We start from the raw sequence: 22,573 nt of genomic DNA on the forward strand, positions 1-22,573 counted from the left end.
AAATATAAAATAGCCTACTCTTTTAGTCTGCACATTTTATGAAATAGTGTTAGTTCAGAGATCAAGAAAACGGGTTCTCTCTTAAGTCATCTAACGTTCTCTTGGGCCCTCTATTGGACAATGTTAGAAGTAGAATGTTTCTCTATCACATTTCCATTGACAAATCCCAAGGGATGCCTTTATTATCGCATTTTGCTTTCTTTACTGAGGCTGAACGACAGCCTGACATATTTCTAATGTGCTTAAATGTAAGCCTGTTTAGATTCTGATCATAGTTTAGACTAGCCTACTTTTTTAACGAGTAGGTACATGAATGAATAAATAAAAAAAATAAAATAAAAAAATAAAATAAATAGATAAATATATGCCTGACCCACAGAAACACATCATATTACTTAATGTGACAGTTTAACTAGTTTAGAATCGAGAGATCTGTCGTTCGTAACCATGTTGAACGACTGCAGAGACCCGCAACAAAAGACAAACGTTTCTCATTTAATCATCTGGCACCATCTAGTGTACATTTAAAAAAAAAGTATAAGGGGTAGAAGATTAAGCTGAAACAATTTTTAAAAAGAGAAAAAAACTTTTAGGCGCATGGCTGGAAGAAAACAGTCATTATTATATAATATCTGCTAATATCTGTTGTATCTGCGTACGTTTAGCTTTAAGAAGCCTTGTTAAATAAATCGGCAGTTTAATTTTTTTCTGATTTAGTTTTAATGACATGCTACAAATGCTACAGTTTCTTTATGTAGGCTAAAGTTGTGTTGAAATGAAAAAAAAAAAAGTACCATGAAAAACATTATACAAATAAACTTGATTAACTGTAATTAATTAACTTTTAGCTCTGCTATAGACCAGAATGAACAAATATGACAGATTGCTGTGTTGCTAAACTGTTTGATTTCTAGTTGAAGTGTCTTCGTGGTGAAAATCTGTTATTAGGATAATTAAAATATAGCACATATTTACACATATATAAAATATAGCTAATATATTTGAACATGTACATATTTGTAACTCCAGTGGTTGAAAAAGATATATCTGCAGCCATTTTTGCAATATTTTGAAGTATTTTGCAAATAGGACATATTTTACATATGTAAAATTAAATATAAACTTGCATTCCATATTATGAATAACTAAATTTGAATTTTATTAGTGCTATCGCAACAGATTAAAAAAACTTAAATTAATAGAAAAGAATAGTAGTCATCTGAAGCATAGCTCACTGTCTGTCATAAGTTTTCATCAGTCCGTTCTTGTGGATTTGGCCATAGGTTCTCATACACATCACAGTGAATGCTTCCATTAGCCAAGCATCTTTGAACGTTCTGGCATGTTAAAGCCAGTCTTATGTCAGTTACAAGGGATTTTCAAGCATAGGTCAAACATGAAAATGTTATCAGTAAAAGAGTACCATATCTGGCAAAGTATATGAAGATGAAATATGGCATCTATTGATATGGGTCATGTTCTGTGGTAATTGCTATCATCTGACCTATAGTGAAATGTTCTTGATTTAAACAAATACATCAGTCTCCATATAACTATGCATCAAAATGCAAAAGTCCCTTTTAATTTTGTGCTAGTATCAGTTTACTTACATAATTAGAATTTAATGACTACACTGTTAGTGTCAGGTGTAATGTGTGAGTTACATTGTGAAATGGCATTGATTAATATTTTAATTTGAACAGTTAGTTTAAGTTTAATGAACAAAGTATCTTTGATTTAGTTGTATTGTATCCAATTGTCGTTATTGTTGTTATTGTTTGGAACACCCACCCCCTCACTGACAAAGGTCCAGAATTTGTCCTATACATAAGCTCATTTGTCTTTTTTTGACTGCTAGGCTATCATGAATAGTAAAAATAACCTACCGAAAAAGGTTTTAAGACCAAGCCGAACCCTGGTGTGACTTCAGCTAATCAGTTTTGGCCAATGCAAACAATTGTTGAGTCCAAAATACAGCTGTGCAAAAGAATATCCCACATAAGCAAAGTCATCTTTCGCTACTGTATTCTTTTGCTACTTTTATTCTAAATCTTGGACCTTATTCTTGAAACAAAGTTTGACCAAGTGAAGCACCAAAAGCAGCCCATATTAAAATTAATTTGAATACTATTAGAGGCTCTGAATTCTTCTTCTTCTTCTTCTTCTTATTATTATTATTATTATTTTATTTTGGCTATTGTTATTCATTAATTTTCAAATGCATTTTTTTTACAAGAGAGGCTCTTAATTATTATTATTATTATATTTTAATTTTTGTTATTTAAATGGCCAAATTCTAAGGAAAGTTCATTGTTTTTTTATTTGCCTAATAAATTACAATAGGCTACCGTTTTTAATTTAAAACTTTATGATATGTGATGTTATGAATTTGTTTTTAAAAAAATAAACATTTCTTTGTTCCAAATATTTTGGAAATATTTTGTGCATCAAAAAGTGTGGTAAGAATGACCATCCGGCAAGCTAATTCAGCTAAAAATAGAGCTTAAAATGTCACTAAATTCAGTTTTTAAATCTCATAATTAAGTAGAAAATGAGACGAGTAACTGCAAAACAGGTCCACCCCTTTTACCTGGCTGACCACGCGATTGATAATGATTGTAAAAAAAAATATATATATATATGTAAAAGTTTCTACAGAATACACGATGAGAATACAGAAAGGGAAACATTAGTAAAAGTAATGCATTTCTATAAAATATATTTAACATTTAGTAAAAGTTTAGACATAATATCATTTATCAAGCATATACAAGAAAAGAAATGTGAAAGGAAAGCAAGGTGGCGGGAGGCTGTTTATTTCACTTTAAAATGTTCAAAGATTTAACTTCATTTCCCATAAGTAAACAGGAGAAACGTTGTAACGCAACACGTCACGTGCGTAAAATTTCATTGGTGTTTGTGTGTCAGTCTTTATGACGTAATAAGGAACTTCGCACATTACGAGTTGACTACACGAAGCAACCAAGGACATCCAGCAGATTAGACTCTCAAGCTGCAAGTATTAGTCTAATTTTAATAAACACATTACACTGGTGTATCTTGAGTAATCAAATACGCTGAATAAACACCGCGCCGCTCTCTGCTATCACGGTTGTTAATAGAAATGCAAGCTCACGCTGAGATAAGCTGAAGTTTATCAGTGACGTTTGAGTGTGTGTATATCATTCAGACTGTCACTTTTCATTGTTATGGTTGATTGTTTGATCATTGTATAGTGTGGTTCATCACGCTGCTCATGAATTCTACTGCAGTTGTCGTTTTTATACAGGTGTGCTTTGGCATTCAGTTGACAGGGGCTGTAAGCTGTCGGCGTCTGAGGTTTAAATGTGTCGATATGTGTCCACAGGTGTTAGGGATGGCAGTGGATTGGGCTGGATATGGATACGCAGCGCTAGTTGCATCTGGTGGAGTCATTGGATATGTTAAAGCAGGTAATGAGAATGCTCGATGAACATATTTTATTCCAAACCTTTAACCCGGATTTGCTGGTGATTGTTTTTTCATGCTATAGTAGGCTGCTTTTACATTAAGGTAACGTTAGTTTTATATTCGCACATTCGTTCATTTATCTGTCTCTATATTGTTTACCACGCTAATTTGAATATTCGGTCATGATTAGAACGCAAGTATGACTTTAAAACAACATTAGCACTGTCTAATACAGGGGTTCCCAAACTTTTCAGCCCGCGACCCCTTAAATAACAATGCCAGTGACTCACGACCCCCATCTTTCAAGGTGGTCATACAGCAAATATACAAACGTTGCACACATAACTATCGATAGAGGTAAAGTTGGTTTTATATTCGCACATTCGTTCATTTAGAAGTCTCTGTATTGTTTACCACGTTACTTTGAATATTCGATCAGAATTAGCATGCAAGTGTGACTTGAAAACAGCATTAACACTGTTTATTTGACTGAACAATGTTGTACTTTGATAGTCAGTGGCTGCTAATATGATTTCGCTGTTTAGAGCTTGCAAATAATACTTTTATGAAATTTATATTATTAAGGAAAAAATCTGAATGTGCGAATATAAAACTAACTTTACCACTATTAACTATCGGCATATACAAACACGAGCATATACACAATACAAACATGCAACAGTCTATTAAAATATAACGTTTTTTTCAGTCATTTATTAATTGAATTACATTTCAAAATGGCTGATTTTTATTTGTATGTTGTTGTTATTTCTTTAACACAACTATTAACTGTCTTCTGTGGGTTATGAATAAAATATGGTAATTCAAATAGTTTAATAAAATGTATTTGAGTTTTGGAAATCACCAAGCGACCCCTCGACATTGTCCACTTTTAGAACCACTGATCTTATAGACTGTGAACAATGTTGTACTTTGATAATCATCAGCTGCTAATATGATTTCCCTATTTATTATTGGCAAAGAATACTTTTATGAAAATATATCATTAAGAAGAATGTCTGAATATCCAAATATAAAACCACCTTTACCTCTATAAAGTTGATTTCATATTTACAAATTCAGACTTTTGCCTTAATAATAACATTTCAGAAAAGTATTCACTGCAAATTCTTAATAGTAAAGTCATATTAGCAGCCAATCACTATCAAAGTACAACATTGTTCACTGTCAATTAAATAGTGCTAATGTTGTTTTGAAGGCATACATGTAACTTCAGTCCAAATATTCAAAGTATCATTGTTAACAATACAGAGAGCATGTCTGTTATCACTGAACAAGTGTGTGTATATAAAACCAATTTTACCTCAATTAGTTTTACCCTTATGAAATTTAACCATGGTTTTAGTACAAAATAATAAAAAAAAGCCTGTTTTTTTCCAAATGTATTTTTTCTATTATAAAATCATGTCTTTGTCTGTAACAAAACTATGGTTGATTATAAGAAGAGAAACCTGTTTGATAAGACTGTATTTATTTATTTACTGTTTTATGTGGAGTGATTATTTATTTGTTGGATAATAACATGATCCAGAACTGAACTGAACCACTGAATTTGAAAGTGTTCTCAGTGTTTTAGTAATCTTTTCTTCTAACTGATTTGTCTTTTAGGCAGTGTCCCGTCTTTGGCAGCAGGGCTTGTCTTTGGAGGTTTGGCTGGTTTTGGTGCTTACCAAACATCACAAGATCCTGGAAATATTTGGGTGTCTTTAGGTTTGCATTTATTTCCGGATCTATATATTCTGTTTCTGTATCTTAAAGCAGCTTGCATTTATAAATTAGGTCATACTGTTTACTACAACCATGTGTCTTCAGTGTTTTTTTATTATTATTCCCCCAGCTGCATCTGGGACGCTTGCTGCTATCATGGGGAAGAGATTCTACAACTCGCGCAAAATCATTCCAGCTGGTCTCATTGCTGGAGCGAGGTAACTAACACATCTCAAAGTAAATTAGTTTGAGAAAGGATATCCATTATTTTTAATCTCCCAAATCCCTTTTACACAGCAGTCATTTTATGCTAACATTGCTTTTAACAACATATCTAATTTTAACCTTTGTCCCATTACTATTAGCGGTTTAACTCACAAACCCTCCACAGTATCAGTTTTTGAAACTCGTATGAAATTATTATTTTATTTTTTTGAGTTTTTGCAGTTAAACTCCAAATTTATGCGCAAGAACTCTTTTTAAAAAGATTTTATTTACACTTTCATATGGACTCAGTCAAAAGTGTAAAGGTGAAAAATAATAGGTAATGCGCTGAGTTGCTTGAAATCAATGTAAATATGTGATGATTGAAGTTGATCTAGATGTTGACCTCGCTGTAATGGAGTAATAGCAGCAGGACAGTTATAACCATAAACAAGTTTGCAAAAAAAGGTGTTCATTTTTTTGTATGTTTTGCATCGGGAACTCACTAAATATGCTTCGTAGAAGAGGGTAATTATAAGACACTTGCTTTTACTTGTGCTTTTGTGTGCTGTTTGTATAGAGTAGCTGCACAGAGGTCACATGTAACAGTACAATATATTTGTCAAGGTCTGTTCACACCACATCTTGCTTCAGTTATCTCTCCTTCACGCAATTAGAAGGAAAGTGCCACTTAAAGGGACACTCCACTTTTTTTTTTTAAAAAAGCCTCAAGTCTTCTAGAATTAAACCGTGGACATAACCCATTTTTTGAATACATTCAGTTGATTTCTTGTTCTGGAGTGGTCCGCTTTTGCTTAGCATAATGTATCAAACTGGTATTGACCATTAGCATTTAGTTTAAGTTTTGGTAAATGTCCTGTTTAACGCTTTAGTCTTCTGTAGTTGCATCGTATAATAAAGCCATTGAAAAACGATTGTTTTCTACTCCAGTATTAACAAAAACTATACTCTCATTCCCGCATAGTAGTCAGGAAACTTGAAACTTGGCATATTAGGCAAACAACTAAACTAAACAATTTTGTTTATTTAAAAAAAAAAGCTAAATGACCGTGGCTAAACGCCATATAATACTCAATATTGTGGACAGTTTTGCTTGAGCAGGAGTCGTTAAGCCACAAGAGAAGTAAAAAAAAAAAAGGCAGAAAAATACGTGAAATACAGACTGAAACGCCAATTCAACCACCCAACTGCAGTTTAAAGTATGTTTTTGATACTGATAAACTAAATACTTGGTTTAGTAAAGTGTCGCTAAAGTTTTAATGGATGCTATGCTATGTCTTACTGTTATTGTTATTACCTTGATTATAGAGTGGTCCATTAGGTGGACATTGAAACAAACTAGGTGCACTCGTCACATTGATTAATTTAATACTGTATTTCTGATGTAAAGTCAAAATCATCAACATCCTGATGTAAAGGCATCATTTATTCCTAACACCAAGAACAATTCTCATCATTTTAAATAATCAATGGATATATTTTTTTAAATAATGTAAAATAAATTGTTTATTTGAAGGAATTTGAAGAAACGCAATTAAACAAAAATGCTTTATTTTGTGGAAAACAGTGATAAATAAACAGCAGTGGTTGTGGTGTATATAATGGTTTAAAGAAATATTGTCGCAGAAGCTTTGATATACATTTGCATTCACTCTGCCATGGTGCAGCACTTATCTTTTGTGGATTTTAGGTAAATAATATTCTAGAAAACTTGTCTTTCTGTGGCTGAAAGGGTCATCCCTTTGGCCTTAATCTGGACAACCTGCTTTCGAAAGTTTTCATCTCACAATAATGCAAAGTCAGAGAAAACTGCAAGTTATTAATGTTATAGGGCTATGCAATCATATTATGCTATAGCGTGGTGTTGCAAAATACGTAGTTTACAGTAATACTTCATTCATCATATAGATGATCAATCTGGATACAGGCCGAAATTTGAATAACAGCATGGTGAAAAAGTTGCAAGCTTAAAAGTAGTGTTGACATGTAGCGTTTTATTTCAGTATTTTATGTTGCGCCTGCAACAATTAGTTTTCAAAAAAGCTTTATATTTCATTGATATATCCACGTTCTTAAACATTTGCCCAGAATCTCTACCAAAAGTGAGAAAAATAAAAAGATTTGAATGCGTATATTTGAGCATATACTTTAAAATGTCAAACAGAAATAATCCTCATGTGGACAGTACCAACTAATTGAATATATCGTTATCAGGACACACGATGACTTGTATCACGACAGGAGATTTTTGTCATCGCCCAACCCGGCTTTCTCTTTCATATGTCATATTTATGCTTAACTACCTTAATAGGACTAAGCACTAACCTCAAAATTTAGGTAGTTTGTTCTTATTTGATCTCCACTGTACTGCTGCTGTTCACCAACAATAGTCAATTTTGTAAAATTTTACAGAGGAAAGGCAAGTTCACTCAATAGCAAATTCCTCATTTACTCACCCTCATTCGTCATTTTAAACCTGAATGACTTTTTTTGCTCCAATGGCACAAAACATTATGGTTATAAACCTAAGACTCAAGTAAAAAAAAAAAATAGACTTATCATAAAAGTACAAAAGCCTTTACAGCTTTACTTTTGTCGTGAAGCAGTTTAGAGGAAGGGGAAAAAAGATTTCATCATAAATATTCCTAACTATTGCTTGGTGTACTTTAAATGTGTGTTAATTTAATCCTTTAACCATTTCTTGCAGTGTCCTGATGCTGGCAAAACTTGGAGCTGGAATGTTACAGAAACCTCAGAAATCATGATACTGAAACAAAAATCATGTCTGCTATTGTTCAAAGTGATCATTCTTTCTGAACAACATTATAGGTATTTTTTTGTAAAAGATGTACAATTAAAAAAAATCTCTAAATTAAAAACTTTTGTTTAAAATAATGGCCTTCTTGTTCTTAAATAATACTATATTGTTATAAAGATTGATGCTAATATCAGTAATTACACTGAAATAAAAAAATGCTGCCGTGTAACGTGAATTAGTACTGCATTAAAAACAACAAGAATAAAATTAAAATTTGCATTTAAAAACGTTTAAAGGGAAACAAAATAGATGCAGTATATAACATAAGATATAGATTTGCCCATTTCATGTAAAAGAGTAGCAGGCATCTGAACAAGACGATGATTAAGTTGATTAAACTGTTAAGTTTTTAAACAGCCAGCGTTCACAGGTTCTTGCCTTTATTGAACAATGACGAAGCCATGGGCTTACACGGTGTGGTGTGGATCTATCCTAGTTGCTCCTCAAAGAAAAAGATGCGATGTGATGTGTTTATACAGCATTTCCGAGCGTTGAAAGTAGTCCTCGTGGCATTAAAACTAACGATGGCTTCCATATTTTGCAGCCCAGTCAATTCGCCCATGCACTGGCTGAACTGATGGCGCATGAGTGATAAGATTGGCTGAATTTTTGCCCAGGGCTGAGTAGCTTGTTCCTTTAAGCTGGGTTCGTTCTGCTCTCCTTTTCCATCCATCATAATCTGAAAAGAAAGAGCTTTTCAAGCTTGTGCAAAATCATGTAAAGTCCAAAATGAACAATTTACAAGTGCCAAATAAATATACAACATTGTATTATTATTCATTTGAAATAAAAATCAAGCATGCAAGATTGGCAACATTCATTTTGGAGCCAGGGACTCGTGATTATTATTTTAATAGACTGCTATTGATCTAAGCTTTTACCTTCAGAGTTATCATTGACTGAAACTGTAGAGGAAGGTTTGGACTTTGAAGGTTTAGCTTTGCCAGTTTTACAGTCAGCAGTGGCAGAAAGATCAACTAAGAGCAGATAGAAATGAAACAGGTTTGAGTGGACAGACAGAATGAATGAATGCAGAAAGATATGACAGACACATGCCATATTTTGTAAAGAGCTAGAAAAGGCTAAAATCTTGAAGGCTCTAAGAGAAATTCAAACTATTGGGGTCAGTAAAAAGGTTTGAATAAAGGTGAACTGTGCAGATTGTGTCAGGTTTTCAAGAGTTAAAAATAAATTAAACAAATGGACAATCCCGCCAAAAACCCACACGATTAATTTGAAGCAATGTTCCCATGTCAGACTTATCATAATACAAATCTGCTTTTATTTGTACTTATTTGATTTGAGTTTTATTAGTCTTAATTATTATATTGCTATTTCACAAAGTCAACTGCATTGCAGTGCGAGTACAGTGAATTATTACGTTCTTTAAACAAAACGTTATCACTGTGAAAACTACACACTTCACCTTTAAATGTCCAAGCCATTAAGAAAAGCATAAAATGGTCATTTCAAAATGTGATCAGGCAAAGTCAAACGCAGAAATAATAAATTAGTAGATGCTGTAAAGTGTAAAACTCTTACGTGCATGTTGGTGACCGAGAGGAGCGAGCTGAATCCTCTGGCCTACGGAACCCACTTCCTTCTTCTGAAAAGAAGGTATGTATCCTCCAGAGAGATTGTATGTTGTAGTTACAAAGTTTCCTGTGAGTAGAAGTGACAAATTTTATTCAATAAAGAGGAGATAACATCTAGGGTTGCACAATACATCATTTCAGCATCGATGTCGCACTGTGTGTATATGCAATGGTGACATCACAGGATATGTAATGTCAAGTTGGGATTATAATAACTAGCCACCACAGTTCAGAACATGGGACTTGTGGGATCATCGCAAAATATGACACTAATAGAGTGAAAGATTTCAAGCAAATTTAAACAGAGCAATTAAAAAGTTAACAAAGATTAATTGTATTTAATTATTTATACAATGAAGACCATGCTGTGTTATTTTACATTTGATTATTGAATTTCTGTACCTAAAGACTGTAAAAATCCCCAGAAAATCATAAAACAGTTCATTTTAATTTATATCTTTATTTATTTGTATTCATCTGTCATTGTTATTTATTGTATTTAATGCAGATAATTCCCTTCAAAATAATCCCAATCCCAAATCTAAAATGACGTAATCTTTCCAAATAGAGTTACAAGTCATCTAGTCATATTTGCATCACACATTAGCACCAATTAGCAACACATTAGCTGTTTCAACCAAAAAATGTGAATTCATTTCATGCAAAAAACTGAAATATCCAAAGCAATCTCACAGCAATTCGTAACTTTTTGGTTTAGTGGCTAATTTGTATGAATTTGTTCGATCTAATTTGTACAATTTAGTACGATTTGCTCATCACCCGATGACGGTTGGGTTTAGGGGTGGGTGCCACGCCTCAATTTTAAAATCGTTCATTTTCATCCTACTGAACTCATACAAATTAGTTATTAAATTGACAAAACATAAAATACTTTTTTCTCGTGAGATCAGGCTGGAATATTGCATAAAAGATGTGTAAATAAAGCAACGTTTTCATCCAAAGAGAAACTAAATCAAAATCACTGCCTGATAAACTGCAGCTAAATATCTACTGTAAAATCTTTATTTAATAAATGACTTGCACCTCAAGAATATGCTGACATGCAATGAATGATGTTTGAAGGCGTGAGACCTGGAGCCCAGATGCTCTTGACACTTTTGAAGGTAGCCTAATCAATAATATGACAACACTAATAATAAAATGGGTAAGGCCAAAACAACACTTCAGCTTTTCCATGAAAATTTCAAATCATTTATGGTTTGCACATAATATGGTGAATAAAAGTTTAGACAAAATTCTTATTTTTCTTAAATATTTATCAGCAAGAAATATATTCTTTTTTTAAGGGCCATGTTTACATTCAGAGAACAGCATTCACAGTGGATCTTTCAGTCCATAATATTGTAAAGATATTACTGTAAACTTAGTAATTAAATCATTTTGACTGAGGTATGTCTTTAAAAACTTAGAGTACTGCTGATGATACTAAGCTTGCCATCTGAATAAACATAAACAAAGAACACTGATCACACACTTACCAAAACTGTAGAGACAGGACAATGAACACCAAATGAAACAGCGTCTTTTTTTTTCTTTTCTTTTTTCATAAAGGAGTCGAGTGGCAAATTCGGATTTCACCATTACCAGATTTGAAAAGCTCTGGGGTAAAAAATGTTCCTGGTCCCACTTTATATTAAGTGTCCTTAACTACTATGTACTTATATCAAAAAATAAATACAATGTACTTACTGTGTTCATAAAGTATTTGAGAACACTTCTGGGCCCGGTTTTTCAAAAGGGTTAATCCAGATCAAGTTGATCCGGATTTAGTAATACTGTTTTTTCAATCTGTGATAACATATTCCAGCTTACTTTTTGAGCCAGTTTTTCAAAGCAACATCGGATTGGATCAATCTGATCCAGATAGGAACTTTTCAGGATTACTAAATCTGGATTACTAGTGCTCAATCACAATGTAGATAGATAGGCCTGTGTACAGAGCAACAAATATAAAAGCCAGTGTGGGGTCAATATAACTTTATTTTTATTTGAAATGAAAACTAAGAAAATTTAATAAATAATAATATTATAATAATAAAAACAAGAAAAACCCCACCCCATCCTCTTCCAGCAGTCCGCTCATCTGAGACCTACAACACTGTACATTGAGGATATTTATAATAAGTTTCAAATATAGATGTAAATAAAAAAAAAGACTTAATGTCAAAAACTCCACAATAATTTCACACTTCCTCATCTGATGTGGAGAGACCAGCTTGCCTTGGTTTGGTGCAGTTTGGTCAAAGTCAGTTGTTCCTCTGCCAGATGAAGCTGTGCTTCTGCCCTTTCAGTCTCTTTTTGCAATTGTTGAAAGAGATTTCTAAAATCAGGGATTGTCATTCTTTGCAAAATTTTTTTTTTGGTTATTCTGTAATCATTACATGCATCACTAATAAATATACTAATTAATATATACAAAAAATTATTGATTTTGGTCAATTTTGACAGCTGTTTGGGGGATTATTTTATGAGGCCAAACTCTTTCTACTTTGCTGTAGGCCTATACTGAAAGGCTCAATACGTTAAAGCCTATAATCACTATAGCCTGACGGATGAACAAATAAAATTAAAACCTTATTATTAAATAGTACATCTCGTAAAAAACTGCATGATCCAAAAATAGTACTATTTAATAATTTTGTAAAGTTTTCATTACATGTTGGGCATGAAATCCACGCTAAATCCACCCTTCTGATAGGATCAGTTTAATCCAGGTTTTTTGGATCAAAGCGATCCGAATCTTACAAAAAAGGTCTGAAAAACCCAAACTAAAGGTTTGATCCGGATCAAAACCAAGATTGGATTACGTGATCTAATCCGATTATGTAATCCGTTTTTCCTTTTGAAAAACCCATTTTCAAGATTTGATACAATCCCTTATACAAAATCCTAGTGGATTACTTTTTGAAAAACCGGGCCCTGGTGCTCTTTGAGTTGGGATAGGGGCTGGGTTTGGGACAGGTTTGGTGGTGTAGGTAGGTTTAAGGGTGGGTTAAGGTGTAAGGGATGGTCAGCAGTTTATTTACAAATGTAATTACATACAGGTATTTAATCAAGCATAAGTACACAATAAATACAAGTATTTTCACAATAAGTACATTGTAACAAACTATTAATTCCTGTGTAAGTACATATTAGTTAAGGCCACTTAATATAAAGTGGGACCATGTTCCTTGCAAACAAATTTTTGTTGCGTGCTAACAGACCACTGTAATCCACAAATGTGGGTTCACAGGCGAGTTGTGCTCTCAACGCAGGGAAATGGAAACAAAACCTTTGTTGCGACACATTTATAAACACAACACTGACGACCCATCTCTCTGAACAATTCTTCTTCTTCCACTTGTTTTGATTACAGTTGCCAACACACTGTGGCATCTCTCTGCTGTCTGAACACTTCGAAGCTATATCATGCATATTAATGAAGCGGCATCTCGTTCCCAATAGAGCATTGCTAATTGGTTCGAACCAAGTCTTTCTCATAAATTGATGCTGAAAACTCAAAGACGTCACGTTGTACCGGCCGGTACAGACATCCAGTCTCCACACTGGAATTTACACAAGGATCTCATGGCCTTGACGCAGCATCAAAATTTATTTCAAATCGGAAGAACAAATTTGCTTAAAATAAAGCAAAAACAACCAATTTTTACTTTTTAGTAAAATGTGTCCTTATAGTGTTTTTAGCAAAGTGGGACATATATATTACTGTCAACAACTCACAAACTGTGTTTTGGTGTTTTCTGACCCTTTAAGAACACCACCAAGTACAGTGGAGTTAATTTTAACATTTAACACATTCTAGGGAGCTAACGCATGAGATCCTAAAGAATGCATGCAAATACATTTAAAGGTATTGATGAATTCTCAGCTTTAACTGATGGCTGTGTGCTCACCTGGGCTGATTCTGGACATTGGTGCTCCTCCAATGGGCGCAAGAGGTTTACTCATCAGAGCTGAGGTGTCCCAGAAGTCTTGTTGCGACTCCTTGCTACCCAAAGATTGTGTGTTTTTGCTTATTAACCCTAGGACCGACACAATCATTCTGTAAAACCTCAGACTAATTTAAGTAAAAAAAACAGCCCAATAGTTGTTGACATGAAGCCATTTGCTGCATCAAAAGATCATTTGATATAAAAGTTCAGTGATATGTTTGATGAAGAGATGCAATGCAAAGCTCAACAAGGTTCAGGTTGCAATAACAGTAATTAGTAGGGATGTAACGATTCACCATGAGCCGGTGGAAAGTCGATTAAAATATGTGATGATTCAAACCGGTAGAAATGTTGAACGAATCGCGATACATTTTTTTTGAGTTTAACCAGCACATCAGCGTGCGAGCAAAAGGTGGGGCGGCAGAGTAATTAATAGTAATTAATACTTAACTAATACTTAAACAAAAGACATTTACTTGGTTACTTAACAGAACACCTAATATGATGCACATAAACAGTCAGGACAGTGAAAAACGTCACAGACGTCTAAGCAAAAAACTATTAATAAGCTAAACCACATGGTCTGGAGGATTTGCAGCTGCGAGTGCTAGGGAGATCACACAGTGCATCAGTGTTTTCAGAGACTGAAAGAGAAAGTTGTTCTGTTACAGAAACAGGTATTAGATTATTTTTCACCTCTCCTTTTCAAATTAGTTTATGCATTTTTTAATAATTTGCTTATTATTATTGAATATTTAAAAATGTACAAGATTAAGTGTATCGCACTGATACTTATACTAATTATTTACATTCATAATCATGTTCACCTCCTGTCTCTATCCAAATATAATTAGTCATTTTATAATCAGTTGTTCTGCTTTTCAGCAGGGCACATTGTAAATGTGCAAAGACCTCAGCTTATGCCAAAAAACAGGGATTGATAAGTTGATATTTCTTTAAAAAAAAAAAAAAAAAAAACAAGCGGCAACCTCCCGCTCTCCCTCGGGAAGCCAATACGGAAGTAACTAAAACTGCAACTCATAGACTGGCCTTTGGGGGGCTGGCTCCATGAAGTCCAGGTGATTTCTGACTAAAATGGGAAATTGGCCATTTTTACAGCTGATAAAAACATGTTTAGAGCCTAGTACAAAAGCTGGCTTTGGCACATATAGCTATGATTACCCTTCATGACAACTGTGAGGGGGTGATTTTTTTGTTACGTTTTTATTAAGTTATATTAAGTTTGCAAAATTAAGGGCATGGCCACTTGAGTGACAGCTAGGTCTCGCTGCTCGCTGCCTTGTCACATCAGCTAAATCCGGCTATTTAGCCAGCTAGCTCAGCATATACATCATATTTTTGTTTGGGTTAATGTTTCTTTACACAGTCAATTGCCTTTTGGGATTATTTCCAACATTTATCAGATGATATGGCATGCTGTGTGCACTTAATTGTGCTCACAAACTGTTCAAGTTGTCTCCATTTCCCAGGTGATTGAAGTTATATACTTATATACCATCTCTATAAATGTGTTTGCTTTATTTAAGATCATTTATAATGTTCTTTAGAACTGTAAAGCACTCCAGAATCTGACAGATTGATTAGCTGTAGGCTCTAGAACAGACATCGCGTTGTCATACAGTGTTATGCCTGGATTTCATCAATAGGCTTTCGTTTACTAACATACTATATTTGAATTGAAGTTATATTTGACTATATTTAAAGTGTTTGAAAGTAATTCACGTTTTCCTCCTGTTGAAAAACGTCATAAGAACAATGCTTAGTGGCTCAATGTGTTACAACAGTGTTTTTAAAAGGTTAAACACTTTATTGATATAGTGTACAACTAAGCACATGTGGTCAGAACACAAACGAGTCACAGGTGATAAAGTATTAAGCGTTCACCCAAAGTAAAGTCTGTCTAAGCCAGGTCCAAGCAAAATGCCAGCAGGTTTCTGTAGCTCCGCTCACTCTCTACCTCTTTGCCCTTATTTAGTATCCCTCATGGGTGCTGCGATGACACACGAACAAAATGGTGACGGTTGGCCATGCCTACTTGTAGCTTCATTTGCAGTGGTTAGAAACCTATCGGTGACGTCACGCATACTATGTCCATATCTTTTACAGTCTATGTAAAACATAAAATCCCAGCACAGTCACAGAGTTAGTGTGTTATTTATTAATATTTGTTTATATTAATTAGTTTTTATTATTCTTTTTTTGGGGGGAATTTGTTTTTTAAAACAGCAATTTAGTTATGGCAGGAAATGTATATTTTGCAAAAAAAAAAAAATTAAAGCTCTTCACCTTACATTTGTTTCCAATAATTTAGTTAAAAAACCGTGACAAAACCGTGAATCGAGACATTAGAATTAGAATCAAATTGTGAATCAAATTGTGAATGTCAGGTGAATCGTTACATCCCTAGTTATAAGGGATGCTACTTTTATATATATATGGCCAGACAGAATCTGCAGATTTATTTATTTTTTTTATATATTTCTGTGCAGAATTTTGTAAAAATTTGCAGATTTTTGCAGAAGGATTTTGGAAGTATCATAACTAAAACTTAATATACTTAATATATGAAATAAGAAATAACAAATTTTTAACTTTTATTTAATGTTTACAATCTAAATCCAGTCAGATCAACTTATTTAGTAATCAAAGCAAGTTTCTCACATAATATAATCACTAAAAGACAGAAAATATGACTTTTCAAACTACTGTAAATAAATCCAATGTACATTTTCATATTAGTCAATAATATTACTAATATTAATTGAAAAACTGAAATTTAAATTTACACACATTTACACAAGTAAATAAATAGACTCAATGGGCTAAAAATCTGCAGATTTCTGTCTGCGCAAATTCTGTGTGGGCCTATTTAAGTGACTAAATAAAATTGAGCTCCTACCTGGCATGTATCTGGATTGGCGTAGGTAATGCTGTCTGGCTGAGGAGGTGCTCTGATGACTGGAATCTGACTGGTTCAGCCTGCTGGTGTTCGGTAACTTAGTCACAGTGCTAAATGTGTAAAGGGGTTTCTGTTCCTTGGGCCTGCAAAGGTTTTGAAATCATAAATAAAGAAAAGGATGTCATTTCAAAAGCTATAACTGACAAGTACAAGAAACACAAAATCCCTTTTAGAAGTGCCAAGCCTAGAATTGTGACAATATCCTTGATAATACTAAAACACACACACACATACAGTTGAAACCGGAAGTTTACATACACTGTATAAAAAAGCACAACCATATAAACAAAAGTCAGATGTTAATGTGATTAAACTTTTTCTCTTTTAGGTAAGTTAAGATTATCAAATTGGTTTCTGTTATGCTTAATAGCAGAATAATTAGAGAGATATCTTTTGAGAAATTGTTATAACTTTTCTTCAAAGTCAAGTTTACATACAATAAGATTATTCTGATTAAAAGCTCAGATGATGATGTCAAGGTTTTGGAAGTTTCTGATTAGCTAATTGAAAACATCTGAGTTAATTGGAGGCACAACTGTAGAATAGTGTTTAAGGAAAACCTCAAACACACTGCTTCCTTTTGTGACAACATGGGAAAATCAACAAGCCAGAATCAACAAAAAAAGCAAGATTACAATTTACTAAATCACACTGGGAAAAGAATAATTTTTGGAGACATGTCCTGTGGTCTGATGGAACTAAGATTGAACTGTTTGGCCATAATGGTCAGTGTTACATTTGGAAATGTGCTTAAGGACAACAAAGTGAATGTTTTTTAGTGGCCATCACAAAGCCCTGATGTCAATACTATAGAAAATTAGTGGGCTCAGTTGAAAAAGCTTGTGCAAGCAAGACAGCAACAAATCTGACTCAGTTACACACATTCTGTCAGGAGGAATGGGCCAAAATTCCTTTAAACTATTGTGAGAAGCTTGTGGAAGGATACCCAAAACATTTGACCAAAAGAAAGATTAATTTCTTTCATAAGAAAAATGGTGGCGTGCTCAATACTTATTTTACACGCAACCTAAAACCATGCTACCTTACCTAGCATTTAGGTGTTCTTATGCATTTGTATTTATTAGAGCATTACGTTACATTAGCAATAAGCTAATGACAAACACTAAGCCATTAAGAGCATTTCATTCAAGCTCTGATGCTGTTTTAGTCGACAGTAAGGCTGCTCCTTAGGTTTTAGAAGAGTACAGTTGAAGTCAGAATTATTAGCCCCCCTGTTTATTTTTTCCCCCAATTTCTATTTAGCGGAGAGTTTTTTTTTTTCCAACACATTTTTAAACATAACAGCTTTAATAACATTTCTAATCACTGATTTATTTTATCTTTGCCATGATGCCAATATATTTTTCTAGACACTTCTATACAGCTTAAAGTGACATTTAAAGGCTTACCGATATTAATTAGATTAACTAGGCAGGATAGGGGAATTAGGCACGTTATTGTATAACGATGGTTTGTTTTGTAGACTATCGGAAAAAATATAGCTTAAAGGGGCTAATAATTTTGACCATAATGTTTTTGTTTTGTTTTGTTTTTTTAATTTAAAGCTGCTTTTATTCTAGCCGAAATAAAACGAATAAGACTTCCTCTAGAAGAAAAAATATTATCTGACATACAGTGAAAATTTCCTTGGTTTGTTAAACATCATTTGGGAAATATTAAAAAAAAGAAATTCAAAGAGGGGCTAGTAATTCTGACTTTAACTGTATTTTCATTGTACAGTAATCAGTTTAAATACTACTGATATTAAGCTTTGAAAATGATCATACTGTGGGGTAGTTTTCTCCTCCTCAGGACCTTTGCTGGGTTTTTTAGAGAGGGACGCTGCAGTATCAGAGCAGTCGGAATCATCCCAGCTGTCTGAGGGTTTCATGTTGGTCTGTCCCCACCTTCGACGTCCATTCTTCAGCCCCATCAGACTGTTCTCTCCTCCGACCACCTCATTTTAGAAACACAAAGCATCATTCAAATGATGTTCATAGAAGTACTCAAGTGCAATAGAGATATACTACAGGTAATCTTTTACATATTTTAGGACCACAAGCTACTTTAAAGGTAAAAGAAAGGTGGATATGCCACAGGGGATTTATAATTTGGCACGCTGAGTCGCATCTGTTGCACAATGTAAATTGTTACTTGCTGAACCCAAAATAGTAATAAAAACAATAATAAAAATCACTACGCAGGTTCAAACACACATTGCTTAATACACAGGATGTACAGCGATAAACAAATATCGTTATATATGAAACAAAATTAAAGAATTAAAATGTTACAAAAGTTATTAATTTCTACATTAATATAACAACCACTACCTTCATGCCTCATTCGTCTTTTTTTTTTTTTTGTTTACCCATGACAATTTGCATTTGTATAATATGATAATTATTAGCAGTAGTATTTATTATACTCATTTATATTTGTTTTAATTAAAACTAGTTTAAATTTGTCCGACTGTCAGGTTTTGGAGACGTATGCATCAACATATGGGGTATAAGAATAGGAGGTGTATTTGGATATAGAACGTAATTTAGTAATAGTTATGAAACAAATCTTTGCGCTTAACAAACAAAATTAAATATGTAGGCTAATGTCTTCAGTGGAGTGCGTACAACACTGTTTCCTTACTCCATCAAAGTAAAGGAGTAAAGGAAAGAGTGAAAGTAAAGTAAAGAGAAAGTAAAGAGGCTGAATGGAGGAGGCTCGTTCTTTATCCTTGCTGCATATGGTTCGTTTAACCATTTTCCTGCTAGTGAAGCATTCAGGTTTCCACTTACAGAGTCTGCCATGTAAATAACAAATGCGCCATGTCATAACACAACTGACTCTTAAAGGGAATGGGAGAGGAGACTCATCCATAACTCATTAGGAAAATAAGCACAACCCTGTTAGACCATGCGGCAGGGAGCAAACCGTATTTTCCCTCCCTAAAATATCAAATGTGGATTTGGACATGCCCTTAATGCTTCTGCGCTGCACATTTTAGACTTTGCGCCTAGATTGTTAAAATAAAGCCATAAATAGCAGTCCAACATAGGCATGGGGTGGTAGAGGTTTCTGACAGTATGATATACTTGGATAAAAAATATCATGGCTTAGGGCAGTGGTCACCAATCTCGTTCCTGGAGGTCCGGTGCCCTGCAGGGTTTAGCTCCAACTTGCCTCAACACACCTGCCTGGGTGTTTCAAGTATACCTTGTAAGACCTTGATTAGCTTGTTCAGGTGTGTTTGATTAGGGTTGAAGCTACAATCTGCAGGACACTGACCCTCCAGGAACAAGTTGACAGAGCAATGACAGAATGAACAAACCCATCATTTGAAACTCAGCTTTTTCAAATATGTACAAAATTCAATCAGGAGTTGGAGGTTTTGTACCTTCTGTGTGTGTAGAGCAACAGTGTCCGTCTGTGTGAGAGACTGAGGCAGAGGAATCTGCTGGAGTGGCTGATGTGAGTTTCTGCTTTGGCCTTTAGTCTGTGATGGCAGCACTGGTTCTGAGACAGATTGCATCTCTGATCGGAGTTCACTAGGCAGGACTGCCTTTACCGGAGCCTTCCGTGCATCAGGGGTCATAGGACGGGGGCCCAAAAGTTGTCCCACTTGGAAATATGGGTATCTGAGTGCCTAAAATTATATTTAGAAACAATTAATTACACAAATAACAATTCTGTCTAATGAGATCAAATCTTAAAAAGTGTGTAGATGTCAAAAATTTAAATAACCCTTTCAAGGTTCTGTAATTGATTTATATTTGGGTTGAAGAAACTACTTTTAAAAAAACAAAAAAGCCAAAACTACTTTAATTCTATTCCACGCCCAATTTATTTGGTCCAGGATGCCTGTTTACATTGATATTTATTATGCATTAATATTGGGTTCTGAACTGACACATTTCCATCAGATCTAAAGAGCACAATTATTAGCCAGCTGTATCTTAACAGGGTTTATACACATTTTTACTACTAAAATTGCATGACTTTTTCAAAACTTTCAAGTACATTTTCATGATGTAATGTTTCATGTAATGTCAACATATACATGATAATAAGAAAAACAATGACGATTACATTTATTACAGCATATCATAGAATGCCTATACATAAGGCATATACATAAATACATTTTGGTTGTCATAAATACATTTTATGTATATGCGTGTATGTTTTGCTTGTGTGTGTGTGTGTGCGTGCGTGCGCTCGCTCTCTCTCCCTCCATCCCTCCCTCTCCCTCTCCCTCTCTCTCCCTCTCTCAATTCTCAGGATCGCCCACTCCAGTATCCCATTCGTCCGTGAAGACGTCAATCTCCATTCCACCCTGTGAAGTCATCACCTTCACTACCAATCAGAATAGAAGCTCAAAGTTTAAAGTACAGGGAACCTCGTTCTGCTTTGCTCTGTCTTGCTTTCTTTGTCTTTGCTAGCTTTTTGTGTGTGTTTTGGCTTGCTGTTATGTGCTATGATGATTTTGATCTTGTTCTTGGTCGCTGTTACCGTCTTGTATGTGTGTATGTGACAATTCCCTGATCTCTGGTGTCAGCCCTCCCTTCTCCTAGGATTCGAGGAGTTTAGATGTCACGTGAAAAACCTCGCATCATGCAGATAACTCCACTGTCTAAACACACAAGCTTAGAAGTGAGCACCACCCGCTGGAAGTTTTCTCCGTATTTTTGGTAAGAAGAGTAGTTTTAGTTGTAACGTGAAAACGCTGAAGATGTTTTGTTTGTTTATTTTAAATTAGATAGTTTAGAGGTTAATTTCAGCTAGATTTGGGGTTTTTGATATATTGCTTTCATTTATTTGGCTCCACTTAATTCTCGTTTCCCTGTCCATAATATATATATTAAAAATATTAAAAAATATTATATAGATCTCACAAAAGAAAAATTAATATATATATATATATATATATATATATATATATATATATATATATATATATATATATATATATATATATATGTATATATATATATATATATATATATATATATATATATATGTATATATATATATATATATATATATATATATATATATATATATATATATATATATATATATATATATATATAAATTTTTCTTTTGTGAGATCTATATAATATTTTTGCTGCTTGACTTTTCACTTTTGTGAATAAATTTACTTATTTTTGCAGTATTTTGTCGTTTTGCTATTTTGGCACCAATTCACCACAAAATGTAATCACATTAAATGTTACCTCTTTTAAACCCTAGAGCCAAACTTGAAAGTCGTAGCATGCATTAATAGTAGGTTCTGAACTGACACATTTGCATCAGATCTAAAGAGCACCATTATTAGCCAGCTGTATCTTAACAGGGTTCATACACATTTTTACTACTAAAATTCCAAGACTTTCAAGAACATTTTCATGATGTAATGTTTCATGTAATATCTACATATACATGGTAAATAATAAGAAAAACTATGACGATTACATTTATTACAGCATATAATAGAACACGCAACAATCTATTTTGTTTAAATTTGTTTTTTTATATCTATGTAAAATTGATTTTAATAATGTTTACACAGCACTAACAATGTCAGAGCAAGTTTTTGGCCAAGGACAGAAAATAAGTAGACAACTAACCTATATTCAAGTAAGGGCTGCACAATATTTCGTTTCATCATTGATATCGCAATGTGTTCATCTGCAATAGTCACATCGCAGGATACGCAATGTTGGGATTATGGCTTAATATAGAGTTTAATCATAATGGATATCTCCATATCATCTGCATGCATTTTAAAAGAGATAGTTCACCCAAAAATGACTTACTTATT

At 33.7% G+C, this 22,573-nt stretch overlaps 2 protein-coding genes across 32 annotated transcripts in view; one reads left to right on the top strand and one right to left on the bottom strand.

The window, feature by feature from the left end:
- Positions 1 to 2,953: 2,953 nt before the first annotated feature.
- Positions 2,954 to 8,298, top strand: tmem14ca (transmembrane protein 14Ca). Of its 6 annotated transcripts, none has more exons than XM_087308887.1 (6): positions 2,954 to 3,173; positions 3,273 to 3,289; positions 3,368 to 3,452; positions 5,080 to 5,181; positions 5,309 to 5,396; positions 8,111 to 8,298. In XM_087308887.1, exons 3-6 carry the CDS (start codon positions 3,377 to 3,379, stop codon positions 8,166 to 8,168), a joined length of 324 nt encoding a protein of 107 aa, XP_087165013.1. In that variant the 5' UTR covers positions 2,954 to 3,173; positions 3,273 to 3,289; positions 3,368 to 3,376; the 3' UTR covers positions 8,169 to 8,298.
- Positions 6,938 to 22,573, bottom strand: part of mak (male germ cell-associated kinase) — a 37,586-nt gene continuing 21,950 nt past the window's right edge. For 8 of the 26 annotated variants that reach the window (XM_087308198.1, XM_087308201.1, XM_087308214.1 and 5 more), the window contains 6 exons: positions 20,147 to 20,395; positions 18,540 to 18,709; positions 16,693 to 16,835; positions 13,734 to 13,862; positions 9,764 to 9,883; positions 6,938 to 8,900 (listed from right to left, as the gene is read on the bottom strand). In XM_087308198.1, the coding sequence (XP_087164324.1) occupies positions 8,740 to 8,900; positions 9,764 to 9,883; positions 13,734 to 13,862; positions 16,693 to 16,835; positions 18,540 to 18,709; positions 20,147 to 20,395 (972 nt within the window). In that variant the 3' untranslated portion in view covers positions 6,938 to 8,739. 26 annotated transcript variants of the gene reach the window in all.

Source organism: Danio rerio, chromosome 24 (genome assembly GCF_052040795.2).
Source record: "Danio rerio strain M-AB ecotype USA chromosome 24, GRCz13ab, whole genome shotgun sequence".
Lineage (NCBI taxonomy): Eukaryota > Metazoa > Chordata > Actinopteri > Cypriniformes > Danionidae > Danio > Danio rerio.

Coding starts and splice junctions, on each gene's coding strand:
- tmem14ca (XM_087308884.1), top strand. CDS start 3,257: ATGAATTCTACTGCAGTTGTCGTTTTTATACAG. Junction 3,290..3,367: donor CAGTTGTCGTTTTTATACAG/GTGTGCTTTGGC, acceptor ATGTGTCCACAG/GTGTTAGGGATGGCAGTGGA. Junction 3,453..5,079: donor CATTGGATATGTTAAAGCAG/GTAATGAGAATG, acceptor TTTGTCTTTTAG/GCAGTGTCCCGTCTTTGGCA.